Source organism: Esox lucius, chromosome 16 (assembly GCF_011004845.1).
Source record: "Esox lucius isolate fEsoLuc1 chromosome 16, fEsoLuc1.pri, whole genome shotgun sequence".
Taxonomy (NCBI): domain Eukaryota; kingdom Metazoa; phylum Chordata; class Actinopteri; order Esociformes; family Esocidae; genus Esox; species Esox lucius.
The window spans coordinates 778,136-802,277 of record NC_047584.1 but is presented as its reverse complement, the minus strand read 5'-3'; the positions used below and the strand labels follow the sequence as shown (position 1 = coordinate 802,277).

At 40.7% G+C, this 24,142-nt stretch overlaps 1 protein-coding gene across 13 annotated transcripts in view; it reads left to right on the top strand.

The window, feature by feature from the left end:
- lmo7a (LIM domain 7a) overlaps positions 1–24,142 on the top strand; it is a 135,423-nt gene that overhangs the window by 29,993 nt on the left and 81,288 nt on the right. For 9 of the 13 annotated variants that reach the window (XM_034286801.1, XM_034286807.1, XM_034286800.1 and 6 more), the window contains exons 2-3: positions 4,460–4,526; positions 17,315–17,384. In XM_034286801.1, the coding sequence (XP_034142692.1) occupies positions 4,460–4,526; positions 17,315–17,384 (137 nt within the window). Of the gene's footprint in view, positions 1–4,069; positions 4,107–4,459; positions 4,531–17,314; positions 17,385–24,142 lie in introns of all 13 variants that reach the window. The other 4 variants (XM_034286799.1, XM_010904359.5, XM_020045238.3 and 1 more) reach the window with 3 other exon arrangements.

Below are 24,142 nucleotides of genomic sequence, written 5' to 3'. Positions count from 1 at the left end.
ACGTATGTTATATAATGCGTTTTCATTTAAAAAAAAAGATTATTACTGTATATAATCAGCAGAAGACGATTTTGGGTAGCCTTTGACCACAAAAAAGTATCCTTTTTCTCCTATTTCTGTTTTTCGACTACTATCCTACTTTAAGCCTACCAAATAGACTCTATGCACCAGCATAGTGACAAACTTCCGCTTTTGTCTAGAAGTCGGTATTGCAGCTTCCGGTTTACTTACTAATACTCATCCGCATTAGTAAACACCTAAACTCACAACAAGATGAGTGATGCTGTTGTACGAAAAAAATAAAAGAAATATAATGAACGTGACTCATTTAAGTTTCAGGGTACAAGTGGGGCATAATTTTAATCAGGAGAATGTCCTCTTTTTAATAAAATATGGCTTGCACCATTCAATGACTTCAAACGCTAGACTAGAAATATAGAAACTTCCACGTAACGCAGGTTTAAGCGCTTTTAATACCATATAGGACCAGATGTTTACTTCCTATGCCAGTTGTTATTTTTCAGTTTCGTTGAGAAATGAGGTTACAGTAGTAAAATAAACCTGTTTTGGTTCTTTTTTCAGGCTATGGAATTTTAAGCTTCATTCAGAAGAGGCTGAACGAAGGTTCGTTTCAATTCACTTGCTATGGGGACGTGCTAGCGTTCCAGCTCAGCCAGCGTTCTTTTGCCGTTTTTGAGGCTAGGGTGATTTTTTTGTGTTCTATTGTCCTGCCTAATACTACACTAAAAAGGAACACGTCGCTAACTAGCTTAGCCGATGGCCGGCACACCACAGTAAACTACTTAACTCGATACATAGAGTTTGAATCCCTTGTTCCGCTTGCTTGTTGGAGCAGGGGACCAGGCATCAACAATTCGATGGACTAATGCTGAAATAATGCTTATTTTAGGCAGGTCTTGGAGACATCTACTAAAAACTGACATTTTGGGGGCGACGTGGGTGGTCGCCTTAAGTAAACCGGAAAATGATATGCCGACATCTGGCTAAAGCGGAAGTTCGTCCATACACTTGTGCACAGAGCCTATTCGGTGAGCTATACAAACACATTATAATTTAAAATCACAGTTCATTATCTTTGGAAATAAAGAAATATACTTTTGCACTATATTTAAAGTAATATCCTGTATCTTCCTACATTAGCCATATTTAATTCATTCTTAAATGAATACATTGAAAACGAAAATATTTTGTTTGTTATTATTCTGAAAAGTACAGTAATTTTATGCATGACAGTAGCTATGTATATATTATTAAGGAAATGTAACTGTTATAAGAACTGAAATGCCACTTGTATTGTAGATTGTTTAGAACAGGTCCCAGGTAAGATGGCTGTCAAATTGCACCATTCTGATTCATATGACATCACCACATCTACTGTTCTATTATCTATGGTTTTCACATTCATATAAAGGTAGCAGTCGTCTGAGTGAAAACTCAAGGTAAGAACCTAACTAGCTAACTTTCAAAACTTGATAGCTACAATGGATTAGCGTCACGCAGGCAACATCAGAGATTCGGCAGCAACAAAAAGACTTAAAATAAAAGCCTGTGATGGGTTGTGCATATTGTTTATATTTTCAAAGGAAAAGCTATGTGGGGAAAAATATAAATTTAACTAATTACTATTTAAATAGTACATTATATAAGGTAAAGAATATTATTAGGTGGAGCACATTCAGAAATGGTTAGACCTTAACATAGATAACCTTTCTAATATAAAGAAAATCTGAATTATGTTAAATAAGTACTGTCAAATAATGTTAAGTTGACAAGGACGAGAGACTGATGCAAAGGGATGACGTTATTCCAAGTTTGTAGCACAGAAAAATTGCGTTTTGAGAGAATTGGTGCTTTGAGATAGGCGCCTCTTGAAACTCTACATTATGATGCTGAGGCTGTGGTGATGAGTTGTTTTGTGTGTGGCCAGTATGCAAAAGTTAAAAGCAGAAACATCTAATTTGTCATTGGAAATAAAAATGTTTTATTAAAGAAAATACCTTATTATCTTAATGAAATGTACTGAAATGAATGTATACATGAAACAAAAATATTATTTTGGCCTGTGAAAAATATGCTAGGATGGTGTTAATTTTGGACACTGTATGCCAGTATTGGCACTGACTGGGACACACTAACTTGTCATAAAATTGCATCTCTACATTAGATCATTTTGTCATGCATTAACATCGTGCCAAGTTTGAATATTTAGCACGACACCACTAAGCATTGTGTTTAACTGACTAACTGACTAACAAGTTTACTTCCACCAGAATTCGCATCAATGAACTGTATGGCTTTTTCTGTTTGCCTGAAATAGGCCTACTAGTATCTTACTACTTGGAAAAGGCATAATAATTGAGCAATTGCTAGCGAGACTAAAGATGAACTTTACACTGACAAAGATATTTAATTTTACAATTATTTTGTTTTTTATTTCATCCGTGAATTACATTGATACAATAACTATCAATATAGGTGACAATAACTGACTTTTTCATCAAGTGAAAAGACAAGAGAATCATGGAAACACCAGAAACCGATCCACAACGTTTATTGGGGACAATTGGGTACTTGCAGCCCATTCAGGTTGCACAGGTAGTCCAACTCCTCCAGGATGGCACGTCCATACGTGCCGTCACAAGATAGAGGCACGTGGGGACCATACTCACTACTGACTCACATTGAGTTGCCGTGATGAATAGGGTTGGGTACCATTCAGATTTGAACCAGTAACGATACCTGGAATTCGGTACCAGTACACAGTGGGAGCTTTTTTGGGTACTTTTATAATTTTGTAAAGTCCAAACTTCTCAATTTCAATATTATTTACACCAGACTGCGTAAGTGGAGCGTAAGAAGAGCAAATGTCTCTTACTGAGTGAGTGAGTGACTGACTGAGTACCCCTTGTTAAATAGTGTTGTGGTTAGAGAAGCAGACCTGCAAACTATAGGTCCCACATTCGTATCTCAAAACAAAGTATGCTTTATGAATTTTTCTGTATAGACAAACTTCGCTTGCTATAAACTTCAATATCTACATTATAGTAAGCCTAAAATAAAACAGTTTACGGTTATATTGCAACTGTTTCTGGCATGGAAAAATTCTTCAATCTCTCTAGCAACTGCTCAATTCTCATGACTATTCCTAGGAAGTTAGCAAATATGAGTAAGCCTATTACTGGCTAATAAGCTGTTAAAACAGTAAAGATTTTGTACAGTAAAGATTTTGATCTTTAATATATTTTGTTCATTGAGATGCGATGTGTGATTTAAGGGTTCCCTTAATTTTTTTGAGTAGTGTGCATGGTCTTAGGCCACCCAAATAAATGGTTCAACACACAACATTGAAGATAAAACAACACAATGAAATGTAATGATTTTATTTATTTTTTTTAATATGTCATCATTTTCTGTAGCTTCTCTTAGAAAGCTGGACCAACAAGGCTAAAGCCGAGGTTGTTAAATATAATAGTGTTCCATCCACTTGTCAAGTTAATCATGTCTATTTCTTTTAACACTTTTGTCACTGTAAAAGTGTGTACTGTACTAGATGACCACCAGATGCTGAGCAAGCACTTCACTGGATTTAATTCCTTCCCTAATGGAAGCAACCTCTTATTATTATAAGTTATTTTCATCAGGTGTAGACATATGTTTACCTTCCTTGGCAATTTGTGTGTTTAACATGCCTTCAAATTTATTTTCCAAGGGATCGTTACATATCTTAGAGAATACATTTTATTGCCATGAATAGCACATCCTGTAAGCTTCTCCCTGTGTGTGGGCTGTTGAATGAACCATCATAAAATATTATTTACTGTACCCTTTTTTGATATCAACCTTATTTTTGGATAGGGCTAATAGTCAAAGCCAAACCAAGATTAGCGTTTAGGCATGTTCAAAGTGAATGTAAAGGGATTTAGAATTTTCACTGATGTAGTGATCCCACGTGTGGTAGGCCATTCTAAAATGTAAACTATTTGTGTGTGTTTGTGTTTGTTCTTTGTATATGTTTTGACCACAACAATGGCCTTTTTCTCTTGCACAGTGTTCCTGGAGCAGTGATTTGAGATCATGGGAAAGAGGTTAGAACAACACTGAGGCTATGCATTTGTTGTGTGTCTGTGTGTTTTTCCTCCAGATGCTAGCTTAGAATGTGGTCTGCCTGGCTGGCTAAAGAGCCATTTAAAGCACTCCCCTACTCTGGAAATCTCAAGCAAACCGCCTCTGAAACTAGGAGAAACCTCAAGGAACCTAACTTTCATACTGCTAGTGGAGAAGTGGAGGAGATGCAGAAAGGAAAAACAACTGAGATTCCTGCTCCTGCTACTGTTCTCCACCTCTTACCTTCTCTAAGTTAACTCACTCATCATCTCTCTCCCTCCCCCCGTCTCTCTCTTTCCCTGTAACCCTGTATACGTTTTCATCCCATATGTAGGCAGTAACCACGAAAGCATTTGGGAGCAAAAATTTTCGATCTGCACTGGAGAATGGAGTTCTGTTGTGTGAGTAAGTACTCCTGCTTATCCCAGCCATAACTGTATAACTCTAATATCCCTCGGTCTCTCTCTACCAAGCCTCCCTTTTATTCAGAACATTCACTCTAGACCTCAAACTCTTTAAGTGTTACTTCTGTAAGTGTTACTTCTGTAAGTGTTACTTTTGTAAGTGTTACTTTTTGCAAGAAACCAAAGGTTGAATTGTTAGTGTTTCAATGTCGTTCTGCTCTTCTCCCTATTGTTTTGCAATTTACTCATGTTGCTGAGATTTCTTGTAGAATGTTACTAGAAGAAACAAAAAGAATTGTTTGTTACCTTTCCCATCTTGCTTTGCTGTGATGTCATTGATTGTAGATAACAAAAGGTAAAGATTTTGCCTGTGAGATCAATATGTGATGGGAATGGAGCCGGACGGGTGCAATTGTGGCTTCTTTAAAGACAGGAATGATGGGATGTGGAGTTAATATGTATGTTACATCTATTACATCTGTATGTAATAGATGTAGCTGAGACCACAGTAAAAAACCTTAGTGGTGGATTGACCTTAACGTGTTTGTGTGTGCGCAGGTGTGCGTGCGCAGGTGTGTGTGTGTGTAGGTGTGTTTGTCATGTTACTTAGAGGCACTCTCACTGAGACCAATGTCTCTTTTTTATAAGATATATAAACAACAAAAAAGTATGGTATTCATACAACAAAGGGATGTGTTATAAAGAAGACAATCAACAACAAGGTCCAATATGAGATTGTTTTGAAAACTGTTCCACGAAAATGATAAAAAAATCACTAAACTCTGATTTCTCCAGCTCAGTAGAGATGTATAGAAACCTCTACTGTAGATCAGTCTTGAGATCTTATACAATAACTCAAATGATTAACGTTCTCGGGTACTACGGGAATTTCTGTATGAGTGCTTTTTAACCAACTGAACAGCATGTTTCTCTCTTATGTACAGCTGGCCCATCCCACATTTTGATAAAGTGTAATAGACAATGAGTCCTAAAACTGTCACCAGAGAAACAAAGGCCGGAGGGGTCAACAGAATGTGTAGGGGTAGTTGCGTGCATTTAGATTATATCCCCAAAATCTAAGCAAACGTGTTGCCGGGATACGTTTTTATATATTCATAAATTACAGTGTTTTTCTGTAAAAATGATCTAGACTTAATTTTCATCATTACTAATTGAAGTGTTTTAAATGACATCTTCTCATCAAGCCAAATACTAAAGTCATTTATAACAAAGAATGTCTGTTTGTTTGGTATTCAGTGTAGTAATTTCAACCTTTTATAAGTCTTATTATGGGAACTAGAAAATAACAGGAAATACAACTTTAAACGAGGGAAGGCTTGTCTTGCATATGGTACAGCATCTGGCAACAATGTTGTATTTTTAGTATAAAAATGTATATTAATAAAGGACAAATCATTGATGTACAACAGTGGATCTGTGGTTTATGTGCGTGGGTGGGCCAGCCACCCTAGTGCTGTTTCAGTGACTCAGCAGATGGTGTAGCAATTACAACATATGGTTGCTGAATCTTCCTGGACACTCGAGCAGTTCAGTGGTAAAACACAGACAGAAAAACCCTCGATATGCTGATCTAAACCTGACTCCACTTTTTAACCAACCTTTGGAGAAAGGCAAGTGTAGTCAGTCAATATCTGTGAGTATTATCCAGTGCTATTAGCCTGTTCTCCAAACTGTTTGTGCTTTCTAGTCTCAACTTTCGCATGTCAAGAAATGCGGATGTTGGCAAGACAGCATAAACACATTAGGGACCAGGATACTGTGGCTTAGCTGACATACTCCAAACCAAAACAACCCATGTATTGTGTGAGAACTGCACATTCTAGTAATAAGGAATACAGATTTGTTAGCCAAATATAATCTGCAATGGCACAACAATGTTTAGGTGTCAAATGGTTCATACTTTTTTTCTGTGTCCTTAGTACACCATTGCAATGTTTAAGATTGATTTGCCCAAAGGTATTGTTTTGATTTCTCACTGCAATTACTCATTCAATAGCTTGGATGCAAAGGGCAGAGCTTGACGTTCTCCTAGATCATTAGTAGGATCGAAGGTTAACATTACAATTGTGAACTTCTGCCTTGTTTGTCTAGCCAAATCCTTGCTCCAGCCAAATGCTGCGGCACATTCATTTTTTCTTCTCCGCATGGAGTCTGAATTTAAACACTTCCCAAAGGATTCCCCAGTGGGAAAAACCCATCCATGAGACTTCCTAACTATTCAGCATCTGCTTTGTTATTATATTTGTTACAGATGTTTAAATCGGTTAAAAAAACATTATTTAATAAAACGTAAATTATTTTTGGACTTGTGGGAGTATTGATTGCTTTATTGACATAGAGAAGAATAGAAGAGTGTGTGCTGAAATGGCAGTATGCCACACTCTAAATCTGGACCACCAATGAGTGGGTGTTGCCACACAACACCCACTCATTTTAACTTCACCCAAGTAGAAGTCTCAGACTGAAATATGTAGCAAACGGTAGTGAAATAGTAAGAATGATGCTGAAATAGTTCTATCTTATCTCATTATGTCTTCCCTTAAAAAATCAAAACCCAATTTGTCAGTCATTAAGAAATCAATAAAATATTCACAGAGAATAAATATTGGGTCCTCAAGTGATCTGTCACTGCCTTGGAGTACAGCATTGCAGTGAGTAGTTTGTTGTGGGATAAAGTTGTTGTAGGGTTTGGGCAGAGGGCGGAGTGAATTGGCTCGGTTTGGATGAGTGGATGGCGGTTCGGGCTGCCTTTTTGCATTTTAGTGTAGGTTTCTTTAGAGTAGGTTGGCCGCCTGTAGGTTCATTCATAGTTGTTGAACATGTCCCATTGAGCGATAGTTTAAATTGAAGCAGAAAGGTTTGATTAGATGTGGACTAGAGAACATGCTGATTGATTGTTCATGAATTGGACATCAAATTGAGAGCGTCAATTTGGAGAGAAGAGAATGTACAGTGCCTCTCAAAGGTTTTCAACTCCCTTGAACTTTTTCACATTTTATTGTGTCATAACTTGAAGTTCCACATGGATTAAATAGCCACTGATCTACACAATAAAGTAAAATGTCAAACCAAAAAATCTGTGATTCTTTCTAAATTCATTACAAACAGAAAACAAATGATTGAATAAGTGTTCATCCCCTTTAGTCGGTGTATGCTAGAGGAACCTTTGGCACTAATAACAGCCATTGGTCTTTACCTGCTTTGCACTTCTGGACACACACATTTTTGCCCCATCTTCTTGAAAAAAAAAGCATCTCCATAGCATGTTGCTGCCACCACCATGCTCCACTGTAGGGCTGATGTTTTAAGGATGATTTGTGGTGTTGGGCTTGCGCCAAACTTTTCTTAGCCTGATATTGTTCTCATTACACCATATATTCTTGTTCCATTTCGTCTCAGTGTCTTCCACTTGCCTTTTGGCACAGTCTTCACTTTCGTGAAGCATCTGGGCTATTGTTTCAGTAAATCCTTCTCATTTGCCATAAACCTGCCGCCCTTCTCATCCCATAGTGCAATATTCCCTCTATTTGTTAATGTTGGACCTTACTCTGCTCAGGGGAAATTCAGTGCATTGGAAATGTTCAAATGACCTACCCTCGATTCATGCTTTTAAAGAACCTTGTTCCTTATTTATTTAGAATTACTTTTAACTTGAAGTCATGTGAAACGTCTTAATTGCACACAGACGAACTCCATTCAACTAACTGCATGACTTCGGTTGCACTGCAGCTCATTCAGGTGTCTCATTGCAAAGGGGTTGAATACTAATTTATTAGAAAATTAGCAGATTTTATTTTTCACTTAAATTGTATGTTGATCAGTAACAAAATGTCCTAATTAAATCCATGTTGATTTCATGTTGTAAGACAGTGTGAAAAAGTACTTTTGAGGCACTGTATATATAAATTCCAAACCCTATTTTATTCAAATCCATTGTAGTTATAGTTTCAGTGTACTTCCAGAATTGACTGCATACACTGCGCCAAATACCCCTCTTTTGTAGTCCTAGTTAACTCTTATGAATGTTGCCAATTCCAGGCTAGTTGTGAGAACTCAAGTCTTTAATTACTCAACACTCCAAAGCCGGTTTATGTCACAACTTTTCACGAAGAGGAACCGCAAAGGAACTATCAACAGTCAAGAACAGTTAGAATCCTGATTGGCAACAGCTCCAGCATGGGAAATTCTTCTACTCTTCCCTACTTTTAAGGAAACCCCACCACTGGGCATTAGGACATATAACGACACACAAACCTCACCATTGTCACAACCCCACCCTCTGCTGTGAGGTATTAACATATCAATGGAGGGTAGATTGTGACGGGCAATGATTCCAGACCTTGACATTTAACGAGTGTCCACCAGTAAAGACATTAGGATTTTTTGTGACTTTTACCCCGTAACCCCACATTTTCAACCCCCCCGTTCTTTTTCCTATCCCCCCACGTTTATTCAGCCACAGCGTATGCCAGTAAAATGCTTTGTTTTTAAGTGCAAAAAATACAGTATTTCACAATGATTGTGTACAAATAAACAGATCTACAATTGTCAAAGTAGTGTAAACAAGTTAGACAAGAAAATGCTTGTATTTACCCTCATAGCGATGCAGCAACAGACCCTTTTTTAAAGTACAAAAACAATTGAACAGGGTTATAAGAACATTTTACGTATATTAATTCAAATCAAATAAACAAACAGCATTGTAATTAAAGACAGTGCAAATAGTTACGTTTAAAGTGGAAAGTGCTTGCAGGTTCCAGCACAGCAATACAAGAATAGAACGTTCTCAAAAGGACACTGGCGGCCCAATGTTTGGAATAATTTGGAATAAGATTTTGAGGAGTAACAATAGCAAATAAATTGTCAATGTGAATAAAACCTTTACGCAGTTCTAACCTCACAGCAATAGAAAGGCTAAAATGTAAAGGACAAAAAAAATAACTACACCCTAATAAAGACACTAAAACTATATAAAGTAGAGTGTCTGGTAGCAGCAACTGAGACAGGTGTGTGTGTGTAAATCAGTCCAGTTCAAGTTGACCTTCACTGGTCAGCTAATTTGATCAGGAAACCAGAAATCCAGTATACACACCAGACATCATGTCCTCAGTTGCCCAGTAAACCACAGCTTCTCTTCTCTTTAAATGTTCTGTGCAATCAGGTGTCCAGGATAGGGCTGTGGTGGTCGTTTTGGCGACGCCTCTTCTCCCCATAAGAGTTCTTTCAGCCAACTAGCCAAAGCCTGTGAAAGTACAGTAGACAATAAATTGACAATGTCAAAACTTTTTTTTACTGTAAATATCTTGATTGGCGTAGTGGTGGAGAGGAAGGAACCAGGCACAGGCAGAGTGGCAGTAGATGTTGTAATTTTAATTGAAAATAATACCGAGCACTAAAACACACGAAACGAAAACAAAAGGGCTGGCTATGCAGCAAACCGTCACTCACCACGGACGAAAACAAACGTAGACAAGCAACTATGACTGACAAATGAAGGGGAAGAGGAACAACATTTAAACACATACTAATGACCGAATTGGGACCTGGTGTGAGTGATAATCAAAGACAAGACACATGACAAGTCTGGGATGTGTTCGTGGATGAAAAGAAAAACAGATGACGGGGCTGTCTGTCACCTCACCATCACAGTACCCCAACCCCCACAAAGCCCCGGTTTCCAGACGGGGCAGAAAACCCAACCACAGGGGAGAGCGGCGGGTCGGGTGTTGGCGGCCAGTCCCCGGTGGGCCCGGGCGGCAGCCAGTTCTCGGCGGGTTCTAGCGGCGGCGACAACAGGGCAGCAGGGGTAGCTGACGGTGGTGAACACTGGGCAGCAGGAGGTGCTGGCGACGGTTTACCACTGGGCAGCAGGAGGTGCTGGCGACGGTTTACCACTGGGCAGCAGGAGGAGCTGGCGACGGCGACCACTGGGCAGCAGGAGGAGCTGGCGACGGCGACCACTGGGCAGCAGGAGGTGCTGGCGACGGCGACCACTGGGCAGCAGGAGGTGCTGGCGACGGCGACCACTGGGCAGCAGGAGGAGCTGGCGACGGCGACCACTGGGCAGCAGGAGGAGCTGGCGACGGCGACCACTGGGCAGCAGGAGGAGCTGGCGACGGCGACCACTGGGCAGCAGGGGGCGTTCTGCACCTTGGCACCGGGCGAAGAGGAGGCGCTGGCTGCTTTTCCTTCCAATGAACTGAACGGAACATTTTCACCTTTTGACCAATCTGAGTAGATTCTGGAAAACGCAGTACCAGAGTTTCAACTGGTTTCAACTCATAGTAATGCACAGGAAGAAAAACATGGCTAAGCATGGCACACCCCACGTACCTCAGTTTTTGATGGGATAACAAACCTTTTAGATTTTTTCACCTAGCTGGATCAATGGACAAAGTTTTACTGAAGTCTACCAAGCTAAATTACTAAAATGTAAATCTAGCAACAAGCAAGGAATTTACATGGCTACTGAACTTTTTGCCTTTGACATGGATATGTATTTACCACAAGAATAATAGAAATTCACTTTTTGTTCATCACTTGAAGTGCTTGCATTTGTTCTATACATTAGTCATCAATTTTTTTACTTTATAGGCAAAATGTCAATTCTACGCTAATTACAATTTTTCCATCGTAGTAATTTAGTTTATTTTTCCTATAATATTTTTTTTTTTCAATCAAAACAGTTTGTCTTACTTTTCAAATGCATTGTCGCATTGAACAAACTGGATAAAAGGTTTGGTATAGTATCAACAACTGAGGTACAACTGGGTAGGAAAAGCTGACCATGCTGAAACCAGTTTTTCTTCCTCTGCAATACATCATTATGAGTTAAAACACTTGTGTTCCAGAATCTACTCAGATTGGTTAAAACATGAAAACGTGACGACTCAACATGCACTCAGTTCATTGGTCAGAAAAAGGAGTCCTCATGGGTATATCCGTTTGTAAACGCTGTGAAACATAATAGTGTTATTAATGAGTAGCAAGATTCCAAATATCAAGTTAGTTAGACTATGCAATTTTTTTATACAACAACAAAAGTAATTCCAAGTTAGCAAAGTGTGCACAATTCTTAAAAAAAAAGAAAAACGTACGTCGCTATTTTACCTTCATATAAAAATGTATTTTATTTATTTTCAAGGTAAGTTAGTCATCACTTCCAATCAAATAAAAAACAAACATTCTCAAAACAGTCCGCCCTGCGGCCATGTGTTGCACATACTGTGCAAAGTGCGCACCGGACACAAACAATGCTACCTCTCCTCCCTCACACCCGCATGGGTAGGTGGAGAAAACGCCCACAACACCATCTTCATGGAACGAACCGACGCCTTGATCACCTTGGGCAGAAAGGCCGGGTAAGAGAGCAATCCAGCCCTGCTACCATCGCCGTTGATGGTGAGACAGCCAGGCTGCGTCGACAGTGCACAAAGGTCACTGACCCTCTTAGCAGAGGTCAGAGCCAACAAAAGCGCAGTTTTAAGGGACAGCATTTTCAACGGTATCGGTTTCGAACTGTGTGTCACACAGCACCTCCAGAACCAAAGCCAAATCCCACTGCGGCAACATCCGCCGGGCCACTGGCCGGAGATGGCGGGACCCAGCCGGAAACCGCTTTACCAAGGGATGACTAAACACTCCATTGAAACCTTCATGACACACTGAGATCGCAAATGCGTACACCTTGAGCGTGCCAGGGGACCTTTGCTGCTCAAATAGACTCTGCAGGAACGACAGGACACTGCCCACGTCACAACATCATCACGTCCTCACACCAGCGGGCAAAGATACCCCAACGGCTAGTATAGCTAGCCAACATGGAGGCCGCCTCCTCAGTCAGTCCTCAGCGCAGCAGCCTGGCCCTCTCAGGAGCCAGGCCCGCAGCGGCTGACCCAGCACAGGGCACGCCCTGATCGAGCCGTTGCGGTAAAGGATCTGGGCCGCCTCTGCAAACCACAAGGCACCCGTGCGAAAAGGGGCGATCAGTATGAGCGACAGCCCCTCCGATCGAACTGAGACATGCTAGGGAGAATGCACTGTAGAGGGGGAAACGCGGACAACAGTACTCTCGGCCACGGCCCGCAGGGTCGGTGCGAAGTGTAGTAAAACGCGTCTGATTGTGTCCAACTCCAGCCAGTTGATGTGGCGTTCCGAAGGGGGGCCCGCCCCAGCCCGTCAGGGATGCATCCGTAAACACAGGGACCCGAACTGACACTCTGCCCATGGGAACCCCACGCAGCAGAGTGCGCATGTCTCTCCAGAATGCCAGGTCCGGCTCCAGAGAGCCCGGGATCTTGACCAGCCGCCATCGGTGGCACACCAGATCCAAACGGAGGCGGGCAAACCAGCGTTGGAGGCCTCATGTGTAGCAGGCCCAGCGGGACCACCGTGTGGGCCGATGACATTCGACACTTGAGCCCTCATAAAGACTGTGGATAGCTGGAGTCCCAGAAATACCACCAGTTGACTGGGCAAAGCCCAGGCGAGTGAGCTGAGTCAACAACTGGAATGTGTGAACCCGTGACTGTTCCGCCGAGTGCGCCAGAACCAAAAGGTCGTCCAGGTAGGCCAGAACCCTGACGCCTCAGTGGTCCCAACGCTGCCTCTACGCACTTGGTGAAAGTGCAGGGGGGCCAGCGCGTACCCGAACGGTGTCCTCCTGTACTCGTACGCCTGGCCCTGAAAGGCAAACCCCATTATCTTCTTGTGGCGTGGCAGAACAGGAACATGGAAGTAGGCGTCCTTCAGGTCGATGCTGACACAAAAATCCCCAGTGTGTACACACTCCAGGAGACATTTCGTCGTGAGCATGCGAAACGGCCTCTTTGACACGCATTTGTTCAAAATGCGCATGTCTAGAACCGGCCTCATGCCCCCCGTCTTCTTGGGCACCAGGAAGTAAGGGGAGTAGAGCCCCTTCACCCTCTGCCCCAACAGGACTAGGGACACTGCCTCCCTTTTCCAGAAGGTCCGCAATCTCCCCTTGCTGGGCAGTGACCTTCAAAGGAAACGCCATGACGGTCTCTACAACCCCAGAGAAGGGGGAGGCTGGCAGTGCGTACCCCTTCCTCAGCATCTTGTCTAGCCACCCCGGCAGAGTGCATAGCCAACGCCACTCTGAGTAGAACAGAGAGAGCGGGCGAGGGACACTCAGAGGGACACCCCCCCCCCCCCCCCAAAGAGTCAGGTACGCTGTTTCTTGAACGTTCTGTGGGTGGGAAGGAAGCCATCCTTGGTTTTGTTGAAATCACAGATTGCATAATAAACTTTCTCGTGAAGAAAGAAGGGAGAAAGATTTGGGTGTGACGACCTCTTTTATAGCCATGGGGGCAGATGGCCATGAGAGGTGTGATTTGCATATTTAAAGGGGTAAACCAAAAAGGAGCAAAGCCCCTATGGGCAAAGCTTCATTATATAGAATTCTAGTGTCCCCATTCGTTTTCCTACTTCTGCCTGCCTGCCGACCACGAGACTGCCTATCCCCACTATAAACTTCTGTGCATGACACCTCCTCTCTGCCTCTGTGTCCACGCTTGGTTCCACACCCCCAGCCCTGTCACTACCTCAGATATGAAAGGCAAAACATTCCTTTGTCAGTACAGTATTGGAGCCACATAGCGCAGATATTCAACCAATGCAGTAAAGCAATAAATGTGAAAATAATTTTGCCATGTCCCTTCTACGCTTAAAAAATATGTCTATAGATAAATGGTAATTAACAAGCTATTAATCAAGTTAAACTCAATAACAAGGTGTTAACCAATTCATATAACTAGGTAGTGTTTATTGTAGTGTTATTCCTGTCCAATTATTTCACCCCCAAAGCCCACAATCCTGACAACCTAAGACTAATCTTATTTAATACATTTGCATGTTGAATGTTCCATTTCATGCAGCCACCGCACTAATTTGTTAAGTAATATAAAATCACATTCACCTTTCATGTGGACTATACTTTCCATCCTTGCCAGCAGTATTGTGTAGGTCCCTGACCGCACGCTATGAAAATGGGGTAAATTCGGGCAATTAGCAAATGATAAAAATTCTAATAAAATTACAAACCACACAAATCTAACATAGGTACTGTATTTAAAAGTTCAACTTAGAGATAATATATTCCGTCTTGCTCGAGAGGACCAGGCCCCGGGAGTTGAATAGAAATTGCTGGAACGTATTCTCTACGCTTTACTGAAATGTTAGACTTTGATTACAACCACAAGTAAAACACAATTGCGAAGTAACGCGTTCTCTTGAGTTTAAAAAAGAAGCGGGGTTGTAGTGAACTTCATTTCTCTTCATTTTACTGGTCATTGAAAACCGTCATGCCCTCACTCCTGGTTTTCTTCGCCAGATTGTTATTTAGTTTTCCATCACTACGCCCTCCTACTTCCATTAATTTGATTGGCCGTCGAAACATATAGTCTGTGCGGAGTCCGTCACTGTCCAGTTTTAAGCTGTAATCGGAAAACTGTATCTTGGCTCTTTTATTTATTTAACACCTTAAACGTAATTTGCTCCAACGGACTCGAGTCCAGTCAAATGACGGACTTGAGTTAAGTCGCTGTTATGTGAAAGCACAAGGCAGATTATCGCCAACAGAGAAACTGGCCAATGCAGCAGTGTGCACAAAGTGCAAAGGAATTTTTTGAGACAAACGCAGAGAGGAAATCAATAGAGACTGAAAAGAGTGAGAATAACAAACTGACCAGTGTTTCATTTGCAGTTACTTCTGATATTATTTGCCTTCCCTGTAAAAAGCTGTTTGTCATGTCAAATGAATATGTAGATGATCTGCGTAGGGTTTTCACATTATAATATCCATTGAGAAACCATTCTTCTGTAGGTAGACTATGTATTTTTCTCTTCATTTCCCTTGTTCTCTCCTTCCAGTCTGATCAATGCATTGGAGAAGACCAAAGGTCGATTCAAGTAAACAAAATAATTCCCACGCCCTGTCTGCATAACAAGCAATAAGAATTTAATAACAACGTTTCAGTACCAACTTTATGTTGCCTGCTGAGTGTAAACTGTTGAAATCTTGGTACTAAAATGTTTTTAAATTCTTATTGCATGTTACGCAGACTGGGTGTGGGAGTTATTTTGTTTACATTATTATATCCAAACAAGGATCTTGCCATTATTCAGCTCACATTGTTTCTTGAACTTTACAGTACAACATCAAACCTCTTGTGAATCTGAATCCTCAACCAGCCTATTTATAAAGGCTTTTCCTTTGTTGTTATGGTAAACAGCCACATACTTGTAAACAATAAACATTTTATTTTGGAACAACGTTTGTTGCATTTAATATTTAAAAAATATTTTAAAACCATATAATGTACTAAGTATATTTCAGTGTGTTAAAATGGATACAATTATTTGATTTAAATTGAATACAAGTATATAACATTTTAAAATAACTTGGTTATTTCACTCAATTAACTATTTCTATACTACATTTTGTCCAAAAGTCCAACACTTCAAGTATACTGCTTTTTAACTTTAGGTTGTCTGCTGAGTATAAACTGTTGAAATTAGAATGAGGACAAAAAATAAATGTGTTAAGAACTAATTTGCTTGTGCAAAGTTTGAGGAGTTTCCAGAAATGTCAAGAGTTGACTTCTTACGACTGGTTACATTCATTTTAAATTGCGACTTCTCTGTACTGGCGTTTTACCTGTCACCATTACAAAGATCTTTACTTGTATGGACATGCTACGAAACAGGCCTTTTCATGCAATCATGTAAATGGAATTCATCCCAACCCCGGACCCATGCTACCCTACGCTCCTCCCTTCATGTCCTACTAAAGGAGCTGGACACACAGCTGCAATATGCAGGGGGGGAGGGAATGTGCTTTTCTCTTCCTTCTTGCCATTGTCTGCCCATTTGATTTGTAAAACGGATGCTGTTTTTGTCTTTGTCCATTATGTCCAACTTATTCTGTTAGAATTAAGTCCACATACGTTTTTGTATTTGGTGTGGTCCCAATCTACTGTACGTAACTGCAATTGCTTTTAAGGATCTAAATAAATGAAAGTAAAATCCTTTGATTACATGTAATGCCGTGTGATGGCACCAGTAGGAGTTTTAAATAGGACAGAGTAAGAGTGAACGGCAGTCTGGTCCCAGATGCTGTCTTGCCAAGGTCACAACCATAGGAGCTGGGTACAGTATAGTATATAGGTGGGTTAGTTGGTAATGGGGTTTTGTTAGGGGTTTGTTTCAGGCAAACTCATGTGGCATGATTTTTTTTTCTTTAACAGTGACAGTGGTTTTACAAATGAGTCCTGAAATTTCAAAATATATGCATCAATTGCATCATCTTATTTTATAAATTTTCTTGCAGTTCCCCATGCTTAACCAAAGCTCAACAAACTGAGCCACATTGGATAATATGAATTCAAGATGCCTAAGTCCAAAGTCTTCAAAATAAACACGTTATATCCTCTATCAACAGTCTGAATGGCACCATATTCCTTGCATTACTTTTCAACAGAGACTTAAGGCCACCTACTCTAAGGAACAGGGAGACATTTTGGGACATAGACCCATGCTTTTTTCCTTGTAGCTCCACGGTTCTTGAGTTAACCGGAGGCAGGTGGTCATCATTAAGGGAAATCATAAACAGCAGCCCAAACATGGAGACATCGCAGCCGCATTTGTGATCCTTGCTAGTCAGAATCAAACAAGCAACCGACCAACTGATCACTCTCTTACTATGTATTTTTCTCTTCATTTCCCTTGTTCTCTCCTTCCAGTCTGATCAACAGCATAAAACCAGGCATCATAAAGAGGGTGAACAGACTCTCCACGCCGATTGCTGGACTGGTGAGTGTGTTTCCTATTTCCAAATCATACTAGGGTCAAAGGCCTCATTGAAATACAAACAAATAAAAGTTTTACAAGTTCACAAAACAAGAGTTTTTACACTACAAAGGCCAGGTGGATCATTTTGAATCAAACTTGCATAAAAATGTAAATATCTCTGCTATTTTTAAATCCTCCCCCCTCCATCCTTGACTTTTCCTTGCTAGAATTGGGATTGCACAAACTTTGTTTGGACATGTCATTATTTGTCTGGATCACCAAACAATACCTTCCAGTTTAACTTTAAGGAATGCTACAGAATAACAGATTGTTAATTAGAGATAATTGAACAAGGGCTCAATAAAGAGAGATTTCAGCCAAAACTGCCAGAATAATTGTTTGGGAAACGATAAAAACCCACGGGTAACCTCAGGAGAAATACAGGCTGCTCTGGAAGAAGACTGTGTGGTTGTTTCAAGCAGCACAATACGACGATACTTGAACAAAAATGAGCTGCATGGTCGAGTTGCCCGAAAGAAGCCTTTACTGCTCCAATGCCACAAAGCCCGGTTACAATATGCCCGACAACACCTTGACACACCTCACAGCTTCTGGCACACAGTAGTTTGGAGTGTGTGATGGTAATTCCATTGATCGACACTCTTAACTGAGTAAGAAACAGAGACGAAATTCTCTTGGCACAATTTAACAGTTTATTAATTATTTGCAAATAAGAGAGACGCGTCAAACGCTTACAAACATAATCGTCCGAGGAGTCTCTAACTCAATACAGGTCATTCCACAGTGTTTATTACAGTATAAAGAGGTGTGGTAAGTTGTTGCCCATGTGTCCTATGTCAATAAAACACATTCCCTTTGTTATGTTACTACCTAAGCTTCACACAAAGGAAAAGCTCTCCTTCCCCCTATAGGTAACTTCTTCAATTCTAAGAGTTCTTACAGCATCTGGACAGACAACAGATGACCTGATGAGTTATACAGATGCACAGATAAAGAATAACCATTTCATCTTCTTATACCAGTCAATGATCCCCCTAGGCAAATACCAGATCCCCCACATTCCTTTTCTAATTTGAATAAGGGGCTCTCATTCCTTTAATCAGTGAGAATAAATTGGTTAGAGAAATTTCCACAACAAATGATGAGACCAAAATAGAGCTTTATGGTCACACCCATAAGCGCTATTTTTGGAGAGGGGTCAACAAGGCCTATAGTGAACAGAATACCATCCCCACTGAAGCATGGTGGTGGCTCACTGATGTTTTGGGGGTGTTTGAGCTCTAAAGGCATGGGGAATCTTGTGAAAATTGATGGCAAGATTAATGCAGCATGTTATCAGAAAATACTGGCAGCCAGTTTGCATTCTTCTGCACGAAAGCTGCGCATGGGACGCTCTTGGACTTTCCAGCACGACAATGACCCTAAGCACAAGGCCAAGTTGACCCACCTGTGGTTACAGCAGAAAAAGGTGAAGGTTCTGGATTGGCCATCACAGTTTCCTGACCTTAATATCATCAAGCCAGATTTCAAACGTGTGGTTCATGCATCATGAATGGGCAGCTATACCACCTGCAAGAATTTGGGGCCTCATAGACCACTATTACAAAAGACTGCACGCTGTCATTAATGCTAAAAGGGGTAATACACCGTATTAAGAACTAAGGGTATGCAGGCTTTTGAACAGGATAATTTTCTTCCGAACAGCAGCCAGAGGTTCATTATGGGGGCTAACTGTGTCCAGCTGTTGTGAGGAGAGTGGCGAAGAGCGTGATTAGCTTGGGCACTAAATGGGCATATCACCGGGTGGAATGCACTCATGAGGGCTGAATACTTGGAATCATCTAATATGCATCACAACTTTTTCAAACCATAGTGCCCTTTAAATACATTACCTGTGGGAACTATTCCTACATCCAAACAGTAAGCTATATTCCTGTCGTATGGCAAGTTGGCCAAAGCGGAATCAGACCGGCTTCCAGAGTGGCATCCAGACTAACAGCCATGTGGGTATGGGTATTTTGAGTTGACATTAAACAAAGCGTTTAACAAAGTGTAATCCCCATGAAACATGCTGTTTTCAGACAATGTTGGACACATTTAAAATAAATAAATGCTAGTTTGCAATATAGGTCATATAATACCACCTAATGAAAAAAAATCTCTAGATACTGGTTTTCCCAGATAGCGCTTTCTGAAATGTGTCCACTTTAAAATGCTGTCATTCTTGGGTGATGTAGTATGGTAAACCGCTAACCCTCAACCTTTAACACGATTTCAGAACACACATCAAACAAAGGCTCAAGCCTGGCTGACTATCTTCAAACTACTTGTCAATTCCCCTCTATATATTATGACCTCCTGATTCTTCTCAGTATCCTGTCTTCTCTCACACTCTTGTTCTACCCCCATCAAACATTCCTACAGGCATTGGATCACCCTAGGCCACAACATGACTGTTCCTGGAGAACTATTGTCTAGTATGTTTTCTCTCTAATCCTTATTGGCCACACATGATTCTAATATTTTTCTTGACGACAAGCTAAATCTGTTTAGTCACAACTGAAATTGTTAAGAAAACTGTAAATATTGCTTGCTATTGGCTAATCTCTTCTCCATATAACCTCCCCATGACAATTTGCTAGGAGTTTTCCATGTATTTCTTCAAGCAGATATGATTGAATTAATACAGTGGGGAGAACAAGTATTTGATACACTGCCGATTCTGCAGGTTTTCCCACTTACAAAGCATGTAAAAGTCTGTAATTTTTATCATAGGTACTCTTCAACTGTGAGTGACGGAATCTAAAACAAAAATCCAGAACATCACATTTTATGATTTTAAAGTAATTAATTTGCATTTTATTGCATGACATAAGTATTTGATACATCAGAAAAGCAAAACTTAATATTTGGTACAGAAACCTTTGTTTGCTTGTAGTTCTTGACCAGGTTTGCCCACACTGCAGCAGGGATTTTGGCCCACTCCTCCATACAGACCTTCTCCAGATCCTTCAGGTTTCGGGGCTGTCGCTGAGCAATACGGACTTTTAGCCCCCTCCAAAGATTTTCTATTGGGTTTAGGTCTGGACACTGGCTAGGCCACTCCAGGACCTTGAGATGCTTCTTACAGAGCCACTCCTTAGTTGCCCTGGCTATGTGTTTCGGGTCGTTGTCATGCTGGAAGGCCCAGCCACGACCCATCTTCAATGCTCTTACTGAGGGAAGGAGGTTGTTGGCCAAGATCTCGTGATACATGGCCCCATCCATTCTCCCCTCAATACGGTGCAGGTTTTTATAGAATATTTATTTAGCCACATTGACTCTGGATTTAGGCCTATTCAGGCCTTTTTAGGGTTTCAGCAGTTCACTGGTGGAACCATGTTGTACCAGTTCATTATTAGGGGTCCAAGCAGCGAAGCTGTGGATCAGCACCCTCCTATATTTCTGATCTCATTAACCACCACTGTCCTTCCAGGGCTATGGGCTCGCACTAACATTCCAGCTCAGCCAGGGTTATTTGGCCGTTCTATTGTCCAGCCTAATAACAGTTCATCAGGGGCTAACGACTTTCAAGAGGGGATGATACATTTGTAATTAAAATTAAGCTATATGGGCTTAAGAAATACACTGACATGCGGATATACGGGTGTACTGATTTCGATTCTAGTTTGCAAATATTTAGGTTACATTTCGAACTGGGAAGGAGTTCGCGATTCTGTGAGTAACCGCACGTCATTGATTATGGCCAGCTGTTACCACCTCAACCATATCCATGCAACTGATCCTGTATGGTTCATGTAAAGGAGTTGGCAATAAACCAATTGTACCCATAAAACCGTTAAAAACAACTATACCGCTCTAAATTAGCCATAATATGTCCTCCAGTTTTCGTATTTTACCTTCACAATAAAAGTTTGTGGTGAAACGTTATAAAACTACATTTGGCAGCAACAATTAGACGTTCACCGAATTTCATGTTGCCTTCAAAAATAAAGGTCTGCGGTATGTCTATAATTTGTATTTTGTAGGCTACTTTTTCAAAGGAAAAACTATGTGGGGGACATTATAAACGAAACAAAATTACTATTTCAATAATGCTTTACATAAGTTAAAGAATATTATAAGGTGGGGCACACTGAGAAATAGTTAGTGCTTAAGTTAATATAGAGTTATCTAATAAAAAAACATCCTATTTTGATGTTATTATTGATGTGCTCATTAGCTTTGGAGACGGATTGTGTACTTTTTGCAGAAAAACTCCTCCGTACTGCTGTGAACGCATTGTATGAAATACTCGGGACTTATATGTAGAAATACACTCACCTAAAGGATTATTAGGAACACCTGTTCAATTTCTTATTAATGCAATTATCTAATCAACCAATCACATGGCAGTTGCTTCAATGCATTTAGGGGTGTGGTCCTGGTCAAGACAATCTCCTGAACTCCAAACTGAATGTCAGAATGGGAAAGAAAGGTGATTTGAGCAATTTTGAGCGTGGCATGGTTGTTGGTGCCAGACGGGCCGATCTGAGTATTTCGCAATCTGCTCAGTTACTGGGATTTTCACACACAACCATTTCTAGGGTTTACAAAGAATGGTGTGAAAAGGGAAAAACATCCAGTATGCGGCAGTCCTGTGGGCGAAAAATGCCTTGTTGAGGCTAGAGGTCAGAGGAGAATGGGCCGACTGATTCAAGCTGATAGAAGAGCAACTTTGACTGAAATAACCACTCGTTACAACTGAGGTATGCAGCAAAGCATTTGTGAAGCCACAACACGCACAACCTTGAGGCGGATGGGCTACAACAGCAGAAGACCCCACCGGGTACCACTCATCTCCACTACAAATAGGAAAAAGAGGGTACAATTTGCACAAGCTCACCAAAATTGGACAGTTGAAGACTGGAAGAATGTTGCCAGGTCTGATGAGTCTCGATTTCTGTTGAGACATTCAGATGGAAGAGTCAGAATTTGGTGTAAACATACGCAACAAACTGCAATGTTACCACTGTGCAGGCTGGTGGTGGTGGTGTAATGGTGTGGGGGATGTTTTCTTGGCATTGTTTCTGACCATGTCCATCCCTGTATGACCACCATGTACCCATCCTCTGATGGCTACTTCCAGCAGGATAATGCACCATGTCACAAAACCCAAATCATTTCAAATTGGTTTCTTAAACATGACAATGAGTTTACTGTACTGAAATGGCCCCCACAGTCACCAGATCTCAAACCAATAGAGTATCTTTGGGATGTGGTGGAACGGGAGCTTCGTGCCCTGGATGTGCATCCCCCAAATCTCCATCAACTGCAAGATGCTATCCTATCAATATGGGCCAACATTTCTAAAGAATGCTTTCAGCACCTTGTTGAATCAATGCCACGTAGAATTAAGGCAATTCTGAAGGCGAAAGGGGGTCAAACACAGTATTAGTATGGTGTTCCTAATAATCCTTTAGGTGAGTGTATACTGTAATGAAATCATGGGGCACTGTGCTGCATCCAGCAAATATATTTTAACCCCCAATGCAACACTATGCTGTACATGGAATTCATGTTGGCTCATTAGTTTGTAGCTTTTCAACAGTTTTAGAAAATTGTTGAGAGTGAGCATTACAAAGATATTGATGTAAGTGGAAAGAAAACACTCACTCAACCTACAATCCCAACTACTTTTAGGGCCAAACTATCAATAAACTCTACTCGTGCCAAGGAAATAACAAATGCAATAGCAAACTTTATGGCAATGGATCTGCAGCCTTGCCAAATAAGTGCCAATGTGTAAATAGTTATATTAAAATAGACAAGTGCTGCACATAGCTGCCACCAATTTACCATTTGTACATTGTATTTAAATAAGTTGTTTCAATAAAGCTATTGTTTTTTATTCACAAAACAGGGCCAATGGTCTTCACAGCAGTGTAGTCAACACTGACAAAAGTAGATTATTGGAAATCAAGTTGAATCGTGACCTACAAATTGAAAGTCCAATGGAGGATTTGGGGAATCGTTACACCCCTAACAGTCAAATATTTAGTGGAATTTTATGTTGTCATAATTATTTAATCTAAAAGATCAGCTAGCAGGGGCTCTAAAAATAGCTAACAATGCTACTGTTAGTAATAAATGCTAAGAATGCTAGCTAGCTTGTTACTCCTCCCAAGGAACATATTCGCAATTTGGACCCATTACGTCGGGTGAGAGGTTATGTAGGTTTGACTACTATACGAAACCGCCGATTTCTAACATAGGCCATTGTGAAAAACGCTTCAAACGCTACTTCTGTAGCATCACATGAACGATTTTAACTGTGATTACATTTGGTACACATGATCAGGGTTGTGAGTTTAGTTTATGTAAAGGGTTGTTTCCATTTGGCCACATGGGGATACTAGTGGAAAGAAAAATACGTAATATTGTTTACAGTTATGGACATGAGTTGGATATGTGTCCTATTGGGAAAGAAATGCAATCTGGCTACTAATATCTTATAGCTGAAACCCGCTAAATGTTGCTTGCAGCTTTAATCTTTGTTTTGAGTTCTCCAGTCTCTCTCAATTTCTTGCTCTCTGCCTCTTATCTAACTCTGCTTTCTCTTCCTCTCTCTATGGTTCTCTTTCAATCTCTGCTTTATTTTTCTGTATCTCTCATACCTTCTCAATGTTCCATCCCTGATCTCTACTTCAGCATGTTATAGCTTTGAATTTCATTAATTACCTTCTGGTTTTTGCTGGGAAGCCAGTAGTTGTATGGTG